The sequence below is a fragment of the Trichophyton benhamiae genome (assembly GCF_000151125.1).
Source record: "Trichophyton benhamiae CBS 112371 chromosome Unknown contig00070.0, whole genome shotgun sequence".
Lineage (NCBI taxonomy): Eukaryota > Fungi > Ascomycota > Eurotiomycetes > Onygenales > Arthrodermataceae > Trichophyton > Trichophyton benhamiae.
Window position 1 is genome coordinate 168058 of NW_003315101.1, and position 9771 is coordinate 177828.

At 53.1% G+C, this 9771-nt stretch overlaps 5 protein-coding genes across 5 annotated transcripts; 4 read left to right on the forward strand and 1 right to left on the reverse strand.

Annotated features, from left to right (window-relative positions):
* Positions 1 to 702: 702 nt before the first annotated feature.
* Positions 703 to 2914, forward strand: ARB_00254 (uncharacterized protein; the record flags this gene model as incomplete). The annotated part of the gene is made up of 2 exons (XM_003013390.1): positions 703 to 840; positions 953 to 2914. 2 exons carry the CDS (start codon positions 703 to 705, stop codon positions 2912 to 2914), a joined length of 2100 nt encoding a protein of 699 aa, XP_003013436.1.
* Positions 2915 to 3671: 757 nt separating this feature from the next.
* ARB_00255 (uncharacterized protein) lies at positions 3672 to 5096 on the reverse strand (the record flags this gene model as incomplete). Its single annotated transcript, XM_003013391.1, has 1 exon — positions 3672 to 5096. The coding sequence occupies one exon, from the start codon at positions 5094 to 5096 to the stop codon at positions 3672 to 3674; it is 1425 nt and encodes a 474-aa protein (XP_003013437.1).
* Positions 5097 to 5164: 68 nt separating this feature from the next.
* On the forward strand, positions 5165 to 6305 carry ARB_00256 (uncharacterized protein; the record flags this gene model as incomplete). The annotated part of the gene is made up of 5 exons (XM_003013392.1): positions 5165 to 5189; positions 5264 to 5424; positions 5621 to 5723; positions 5801 to 5919; positions 6108 to 6305. 5 exons carry the CDS (start codon positions 5165 to 5167, stop codon positions 6303 to 6305), a joined length of 606 nt encoding a protein of 201 aa, XP_003013438.1.
* Positions 6306 to 6819: 514 nt separating this feature from the next.
* On the forward strand, positions 6820 to 8361 carry ARB_00257 (ribonucleoprotein, putative; the record flags this gene model as incomplete). Its single annotated transcript, XM_003013393.1, has 3 exons — positions 6820 to 7331; positions 7469 to 7912; positions 8040 to 8361. The coding sequence occupies 3 exons, from the start codon at positions 6820 to 6822 to the stop codon at positions 8359 to 8361; spliced, it is 1278 nt and encodes a 425-aa protein (XP_003013439.1).
* Positions 8362 to 8992: 631 nt separating this feature from the next.
* ARB_00258 (uncharacterized protein) lies at positions 8993 to 9760 on the forward strand (the record flags this gene model as incomplete). The annotated part of the gene is made up of 1 exon (XM_003013394.1): positions 8993 to 9760. One exon carries the CDS (start codon positions 8993 to 8995, stop codon positions 9758 to 9760), a length of 768 nt encoding a protein of 255 aa, XP_003013440.1.
* Between the last annotated feature and the right edge of the window lie 11 nt (positions 9761 to 9771).

Sequence of the window (9771 nt, forward strand, 5' to 3'; positions counted from 1 at the left end):
CGCAGGCAGGCAGCCTTGCCCTGTCCTGCTCGTGACCCCATGTGGGGGATGCCTCGAGGTCGGCGGGAGCAGGTCGTTCGCAGGCGCCGGCGTCGTATGTAGGCGGCATCCGGTGTGACAGACCCGGCCAGCCTCAAACACTAGTTAGTTATATATATATATATATATATATATCATGCTGATGGCTATATAGGTGGCCTGCTATGCGCCGTGTCAGAGCGGTTTCAAGCACACAAGCGCCGGACAGTTCGCGAGCGAGCCAGACTAGTTGGTTGTTTAGCTGCTGGCCGGGTCCCTCTCGTCCGTTGGGCAACAACCTAAGGTTAACCAACGAGCTAAATAAATATCCACGCAGTCAAGGCGGCTTCGAGGTCGAGCCCCCTTACACCTTGTTGATACACCGGTCTTTCTCTGCGGCCGTCGTTTGGCAGCGGGCCCTCGTGTGATTCTCTCGTCCTCGCTGGCGTTCGACTTGCTGCCTCTCGCTGCCTGGGCCACACTGCCTAGGCAACCATGCGCCCGCAGCAAACGACCCCTGCATCGCAGCCTGTTTGCGCCTCATTCGTCTGCTGTTAAAAAGCAGGCTGAGCCCCTCCTGACTCGCGAAGAAGTGAGAGGGCAAGACAAAAAAAACACACAGTGTGGATATACCCCAAGCACGGCGTTCTAGCAAAAGCGACGGCGAGGCCCCGAGGACGTCAAATGGTTGCTCTTATAGAGTACAACACGATGGGACCAAAGCAGCCCGCGAAGGACTTCGACTGGGGCTATCTCATACAGCCGGACAAGAGTCCCTCGCCGAGGCTAGAGCAGCTGTGCCTGGGGCTCGCAGGTGTTATCGTAAATATACCCCGTCCTCTCGTCTTTTTTTTTTTATTGATTTTTTTGCCTGATGATAATATCTATGTATCGTCAAAAGCATATTTATATGATAGACTAACGGTGTACATAGTCTGAACTCGACCCTTCATCTTCTACAAAGGAGCTTACCCCTGAGAAACTGGCTGCCTTTTATCGTGCTGTAGGAGGAAACTATGATAGTTTGTTTCTGAACACTCCCAGTGCCTCTCTTTCATTTATATACCAGTCTCTAGGCTGCTTTCATACCCTCCAACCGACCAAGAATGCCTTTGAAGCACCGTCTATTCCAGCTTTGCTGCCACATGGCTATATCCGATGGCAAACAATCCAGCTCTTGCTCTGCCCCGAAGAACACACCCCTTTTCTCCAGAGAGCAGTGGAAATGTTTGATATAGTTGACGTCCATGAAGGATACTTGCTTCCCAAGACCATTCCCGCGTCTGCTTTCCCCACACAGCCAGATCCTGACATGGTTAAATGGCATGAGACCGTCAGTAATCGTCTAGAACTAGAGTCTGCTGCCACTACTCCACATACACGGCCGCCTGGTAATGCGCCTCCTCCGTCATGCACACGGGGGACTCGCCAGTCAAGAAACGAGGAAGATGGTGATTATTTCAACCGGAGTCACTACTATTCACCCACCGGTAGAAAGGGGGCCACTGCATCGAGACAAGGCTCTAGAGAACCTCATAGCCGTATCCCACGTCCTTTACGGTTTACTGAGGCAGCCGACTATACTGGTGACACCGGGCCCAAGACAGCCGGCTTCGAGCGTCCTGCATCGGCCTCTCGATCCAAGACATCATACCATTATCGTGGCCATTCCAGCCCACCGAGTGCATATAGGCGGTCATGGGCACACCCCGAATCATCAGATGGTGACGACGAAGGGGTTGCTATCGCTGAAGATATTCACGCACATCATCATAATCATCATCATCATCATAGCCGGATGGGTGAACCACGACACCACGACCACGGACATTCTGTCCACGAAGAAATATTCCCTTCTCGCTCCTCCCACGTACGACATCATTCTCACGAATCCATGCATCGCCATCGACAACCCTCACATAAGCCCATGCACGAGTCACCAAGGAGGAGAATAGACGAGGAGGAACCTGAGATCTACTACTCGTACCCTCCGCCCAAACACATCCCCGAAATCAAACCAACAACGTATGACGACAGTGCAGCAAATGCATTCCCTTCACCAAAGCACCATAGCCACCATTTTCACCCTAGATATGTTGACCTGTTCGATGACGATGGCATGATCAACTTCAGTCACTCCACTCCCAGCTCTCACCGCGGCTCAAGGTCCAGCAACCCAGCGGAGAACCCTCGCATGTCTCCTCCGATATCCCCTACCACGACAACTGATCAGTACAGCGAGCCAATGCACCCAGATCATCGATCACGCTTGCACCGTCACCAATCCCTTCGTGAGCCAAGACAACGGAAAACAAGGGGGAGACGGGGCACTGAGATGCGTCCTCGCTCTCACTCTCGCGGGTCCCCATCTCGTCGTCAGCATCATTATTACCAAGACTACAGGCATGCAGATGACCTGATACATTCGTCTCGAAGTGCACGAGAGCGAGAGCGAGAGCGAGAACGAGAACGAGGACGAGAGCGAGATATAGAACGCTCCCGGTCCCGTCCACGACGCGGCGAGGACGAGACGTGGAGTGAGAGTGATAGCAGCATCGACATTTCGGACGACGAATACGCTACAGCTGCACAAGCACAGGCACAAGCACAGACACAAGGACAGCCGCCGTCATCAGCATACGCTGCTCCTCCAGCACCAATGCCTCCTACCGCCGGTCCAATACCGATCATTAATTCCAGCGGCGGTCAGCGGGAGACCAGCAGACGAGCGAAATATGCCGCAAAACTGGAGTCTACTATTAAAAACGGGCTGAGGAACAGCTCCGGCAGTAGTAAGGAGAAGAGAAGGAAGAATAGGAGCAGTGGTGAAGGACAGTATGGTAGTTATCCAGGGGGTAGGCCACGTTCTCGGTCTACGCATCGGAGGCGAAGTTAACTGTATGCCATTGTTCCTGTGGCTATGATTTATGATGACGGCCGACCCAGTTTTTACTACATTTTTTTTTAATCCATTTCTTTGTATTTTTGGTCTAGGAAGGACATCACCTCTCTTGTTTGGCTTGGGAGCCTACGGGATATTTATAGGGGGGATTCTGTTAAAATGTCGAATGCAGTAATCTAACCCTGGCATATTCTATGCACTTGTTTTTTTTTTTTTTTTTTCTGCGTGTAATGATATTAAAAGCGACTATGAAACATAAAGCCATGACCTAAGGGGTATGATGGATTGCATTTTCCGTCAATCAAATAGGAACAATTGACTATATGAGACAGGTTGGAGAAGGAAGAGTAAATAATAACTGTCCATTTTCGATGACCACTTTTTGCTTCGATTCACGCACGTATAACCGCTCATCTTAATATTTGGTTTCTGCATTTTTTTTTCTCTCTTAGCATATGTAAAGGGAAGGAATGTCAGTAAATATGCATTGTGTTATTTGTTGATTAGGAGACGCTCAGGAGAAAGAAAAAAAAAAGGAGGAAAAAGACAACGCCGACGACAGCAGATTTTTTTCTTTAGTATGAAATAGGAAACTTTGCACGCAGACAGAGGAGAAGAAAAGGATTAAAAACGGGATACTGTAGAGCAAGGCAATGGCAATAGCATGTCAATGTTCAAATGATATGACGATGGCCATGAGAGGGGATGAGAATGGTAGGTAGTGGAGTATGCGAAGAAAAGGGCCCGGCGTCTAATGCTCGAGGATGCGAAGACTGCCCTGGACGACGACGTTCTCAAGGATGGAGCCTGGGGGGATGTCAATGGTGCTGCCCTCGGTGGCCACGATGATGACGGTTCCCTTGAGGGTGACACCACGGCCGAGGTTGACGGCACCGGAGATGGTGAGGTGGTCGAGCTCGAGGATACGAGGGATGCTGGGGATGTGGTTCATGAAGTCGGAGACCTTCTTGAAGTCTGTTCCGAGCTTGATCAGGGGGGCGTCACCGAAGCGGTTGGGGTCGATGACGAGCTGGCCGTGCTTGAGGGTGTAGAGGTCAGACTTGACGAGCATGAGGTCGGAGCAGGTCTTGACGGGCAAGAAGCGGCGACGGGGCACGTTGACTCCGTGAGCGTTCTTGAAGTGGCGGATGGCAGCACCGACGGCAGTCTCGAGCTGGATGATGGAGATGTCTGCCTCGCCCTTCTTGTCGGCGGGGATGGTCTTGCCATTGGGGATGATCTCCATCTGGAGGCCGCCCTCTTCGACGACACGCTTGACGGCGCGGAGGTTCATCCAGATGTTGTTGGTGTTGAAGTACTTGAACTTCTTGATGGACTTGAACTCGTTGACGTGCTCCTTGGGCACCTGGGCGATTTCAAGCAGGCGGGCTTTACCCTCGTAGTCGATGATGGTACCACCCTTGACGTCGGCCTTGGTCTTGTTGGTGAGTTCCATGATGTACTCGGCGTCGTTCTTGACCATGTGCTCGAGGATGCGCATGTCGACGACAGCACCCAAGTTGTCGGCGTTGGAGAGGAAGATGATCTCGACACCGCGGTCGAGCAGCTTGTCGAGGGTGCCCGAGTTCATGAGAGACTCGAAGACGTCTCCGTGGCCCGGGGGGTACCAGTCACTGATGGCGGAGTTGTAGCTCTTGGGCGCTGGAAGAAGGGAGTCCCTGAGGATACGGGGATATCTGGACTGGTTGAAGGTGATGATGTCGATGTTGTGGCCCTCGTACTTTTTGATGATGGACTGGGTGTCATCGTCGGTGTTGAAGGAGTTCATGAGCACCAGGGGCACGCTGACGTTGTAGGTGCGGTTGAGGTACTCGATCTGTCTGACGGAGAGGTCGAGGAAGGACATGCCCTCGCGGACCTCGATGACGGACTTTGGTCCCACGCATCCCATGGAGGTACCCAGGCCGCCATTGAGCTTGACGACTGCGAGCTTCTTGAGATACTCGACCGAGGCGGACTCGCCCAGGTCGTCGTACTCGACCACCTGGTTGGGCTGTGGAGGAGCAATGCGGTCCCAGGAGAGGACGTTGCCCTTGGCCTTGTCGTTCAGGTATCTGCGGAAGAGCGAGAAGAAGTTGTCCATCTCGGCCTCGAACCGCTTCTTTTCGGCGGGATCCTTGACGGTGTCGCTAAGGGCGTTGAGGGCGTTGCGCATCTGCGCGGCCGCCACGTTTGTCGAGGCGCTCTCGAAGGCCTGTCTCTGTTAGCATATCCGTACAAAACATGTCTATTGCCGTCATTGACCACAGTAGGCCATCGTAGGCCATCGTAGACCACAGTAGACTATAGTAGACCATCGTAGACCCTGGTTGATCGTGGTAGGCGATGCTGGCTGTCGAGGAGGGTCAGGGTATCAATCAACCCCCCTGGGCCACGAGCAGAGTACGCCACCACCACGGCCCAAAAAGCACCACCAACAGCAGCCAGAAAAGAAGAAAAAGGGAGAAGAGAGGACTCACCATGTTGGACTGAGACTTGAAATGGTGTCTGCTCTGGCTCTCATCGCGTCCCTCTGCCCCGGGAGCCTGGAGATGGGTTGCAAATGCCCTGCCACTAGCCATGTCGAGGGAGGCCGGATAAACAAACGACGGGCGTTTTAGTGTTAAGCTCGGAGCTTCGAGTAGCTGCTGCGGCAAGAGGAGTCAATTGAGCAAGATCAGGCACCGGCAGACGACCTAGATACGGACAGACGGAGACGAGCTGGTCAGCGTGGGCGTTGGTGCTGGTGCTGGTGCTGGTGCTGATGCTTGGAGGTGCAGAGAAAAGGGATGGGTGGACGAAGGTCCGTTTTCGAGGGGTTGAGGACGCTGCAGGCGAAAGGGACGGCTGGGCAGGGTTCCCGGCCGGTTTGGCCAGCAGGGCAGACGCAGACCAGAAGCAGGGCAGCAGAAGATACACGAAGACGGCACGGCTTACCTGGTGAGGGTGAGGGTGAGGGTGATGGTGAGGGTGATGGCTATGCTGGTGGTGAGGGTGAAGTTGGTGGTTGCGAGTTCGGCTTTTTTCTACAGAATAATAGATAATAATAATAACAGCGAGCATAAACTCGAGGCTTGCCAGCGAGATATAAATAAGTAAACGCCTATCTTACGTAGCTCAGGGGCAAGGGGGAGCTCGCTGGGTCTGCTTGACTGTCTACGGGCGTCTCCTTTTTCCTACGACGCAGCAGCAGCAGCAGCAGCAGCAGCAGCAGCATCTCCTGCTGGCTCTGCGTCCTTCCATTGCTTCTTCGGCCGCGTCTGCTTCTTCTTTTCTTCTTCGTGGCGAGTCTGCGTCCTCTTCTGCTGCTGCTGCTGCTGCTGCCTCTGTCTCTGCCTCTAGCTGGCTGCTCGACCAAATCTGCGCCCCTGGACCCAGAACGTGAGAGGCTGCGCTGGTGCTATTTATTTCTCTGCTGGGCCCTGGCTGCGTCCTGCCGCCCAGGGGGGGTGAGAGAGGGACCACATCCACTCCCCTTCCAGCAGCACCCCCTGGCTGGATCGACTGCTAGCGAGCTGCGAGATGGAGAGCTCGAGACAGCCAGCGGAGACTCGCAGCAGAGACACGGCCGTAGATCGAGAATAATAATAATGCAGACGGACGCCGTTGAAGTCGAAAGGGACTGACTGACTTTATACTTATAGTTAATATTAACCACCAGCTAGCTCCGGACTTGGCGGTTTTACTTCTGGCGCACACAAAACTCCAGCTCGACCAAGGGCGCCGGGGGCAGCGGATGGGCAGTCGACCCAAGACAGCGACCAGAGACAGGCCAGGTAAGCCGGCAGAGAGACAGAGACATCCATCGCCCTTCAATAATAATAACAATAATGATGATGATGGCCCCCGGGAGACTGCAGACAGCTGATCTGGGCGGGTAGAAAAACGACCGAGGCGCCATGGCTCAGCACGGCGCGAGACGATCAGAGAGCTCGACCAACTGGCGGCAGCGGGAGCCCCAAAGGGAGCCCCGGCCGGCTGCGAGACCTGCATCAAGCTCCAGCTCCAGCTCCAGCTCCAGCTCGACCGCCTCGCTGACGTCGACACCCTTCGAGCGGCCGCGGTGGAAGCCGGGCAGCAGCAGCAGCAGCAGCAGCAGTAGCCGCCGCGGCGAGGGAGGAGCAGGAGGAGCAGGAGGAGGAGGAGGAGGAGGAAGAGGAGGAGGCAACATCCGGGGCTTTCGTGGCTGGGAGGCCGTTGACTGCGGCAGCGGCAGCTTGAGGACGCTGGGTGCCCGATACCACGAGTCTCCTCCCTCGTCGTCTTCCAAGGTGCAGACGCCCATTCACCCGGCCATCGTCGAGCGGAGGAGGCTGTACGTCGGCAACATGCCCTATATGGCCAAGAAGGAGGACGTCGTCGAGCTGTTCGGCGGCCAGGGCGGAGACGAGACCACCAGCCCCTACAACATGTACGTCTAGAACTTCCCCTTCTTCTTCTTCTTCTCTTTCTTGCTCTCGTTTTCAGGCTCTTGTTATTATTATTCCTCTCAGTTCCTAACCTAGTACGCCGCCGGTCTTATCCCCATTGGGTGTGTTGTGTGTGAAGAGAACGCATTTATATATCAATTGACCCCTTTACGGGACGGAATCCATCCTACTGTTTCGTCGACCTCAAGTCAACAGACCAGGCTGAGCGGGCCATGGCTGATTTAAACGGTAAGCTCGTCCTGGGCCGTCCCGTCAAGGTCAATCCGGGAGTTCCCAGGGCAGACCTGCAGCCGCCGCTGGGCCGGCGAGACCCGGACCTGGACTCGCCGGAGCCCAGGGAGGAGTCAAACGAGCAGCAGCAGCAGCAGCAGCAGCAGCCGGCGGCGGCGGGGACTTACCCTCCCAAGTTCGTCTTTGAGCGGTGGACTCGAGACGATGCGTCCAAGCACTGGTACGGCTACGCTGCAGAGGGTCGCCGTCTGTTCGTCGGTGGCCTGCCTCGGATGCGTAACCAGCCTACCGTCGACTACGAGATCCGCAAGGTCTTTTACGGGTTTAACATGTATGTCTGTTTCTACATATCTTCCTCCCCCTTCCCCTTTCCCCCCCTCCTCTCCCCCTTTTTTCGGTTGCATTAATGCGTCTGGGCTTGGCTGGGTCGACTATCAATTAACCGATATCCTATATAGTGAGGCAATAAGTAAAGTCATAATATCTAATAGGGACAAACTGCCCCTGTCTGGCAGCCAGTATTACTACCTCTTCGTGGACCTAGAGTCTGCAGAGGAGGCCGACAAGGCTCTCAAGACCCTGGACGGCGTCAGCGCCATCTACGGCAACCGGCTGCACATAAGAAAGGCCAGAGGTAACTCTCGCAAGCCGTCTGAGCGAGACCGCTGGCGGGCAGAGCACGAGAAGAAAAAGGACGAGGAAAAGACTGCCGCTCAGGGCCAAGATCACCTCCTTGATGCTCCAATTGAAGCCGAAGGGATCACCCAGTCACTTGTATAGCCTTCATCGTCTCTTGGTTGGTTGGTTGGGCTGTTCCATACGATTATTACTATTATTAATCTTTTAAAGATACGCTTCTCTTCTTGGTTATTATTTTCATGGACTGATATAAAAAGAAAATACCTTCAATAACTAGTCAATTGAATATCTGGATTCCACCCCAACTCTAGTATGAGAATATGGCCGCTTTTTTATTAAAATGCAGCTTCATAAATGCGCGCGAAATTAGCTAAATACTTTTATATTTTATAAGAATCTACGGAGTAGAGGTAGGGGATTATAGTTAAGATACTCTATACCCTTTATTTATTCTTTCCCGTATATTTATACTATACTATTATCTAGTAGTAGTAGCTTACCTATCTACTAGTTATATCGATATCCAAAGGTTACAATAAAGGTCAGTTTTGGCAGCAAATTGGAACACAAGTGTTGTCACCTGATAACTTAGTATCCATGGATCCATGGATGGATGTCCTGCCAAAAGGAGATTTTATTTGAACATTCCAACATCAAATCTTTCTTCATAATACGAAAGACAACTTGCCCAGTGGGCTACCTCGGCACTTACTACGTATTCGATACACCTTAGAGCACTTTCGCTGACTCGGCCTCTCCCCAGCGTCGCATCATGAAGCAGTCTTCAGTTCCGGTTCCATCACGCGCTGATGTCATGGCGGCATGTGCACTCCGTGGTCCTTTGGCAAACGGCATCCCATACAATAATGATATCTGGGTCAAGTACGGTACTGGCGTGACGGAAGCCGAAGCGATATTGCAGCAGTTTGTGAACGAAAATGCAGATCACAGCATCGTATACACGCCAAAGGTTTATGACTACTTTACCGGGCAGCGAATAAGCGATATGCCAGTAACATATATTGTTATGGAGCGAGTATACGGCGAGGCTCTTACATCAAAAGAGGATGATACAGTCCTCGAAAACATTGCTGCTGCTGTCCGCCATATCTGGGAGCTTCCATTACCACCACAGGCGTCAATTGGACCATTGGCAGGGCAGGTGCCTCATGACCGGTTCTTCTCAGACTATGGTGCAGGCCGGACCTTTCAGTCGACCGAAGAGCTCCAGGCCTGGATTAATGAGAAGCTGAAGGAAGAGGGATGGCCTGATAGGGTGGACTTACCCTCGGAGCGGTGCATCTGCCACTGTGATCTCTCGCAGTTTAATATCCTCCGTGGCAACCCAGTTATTATTATTGATTGGGGCATGTCGGGAGTTTACCCACGCATCTTCGACGAGTTCGCCCTATTTCACCAGTTCAATCTCCGAGGTTCCAAGTTTGCTAAGGCTCTTCATAAGAAGCTTTTCGGGGACAAATTGCCTAGACACCTACGACCGCTAACGATTGTATCAAGAATTAATACCTGGGGCTCGTAGAGAGAGTCCAT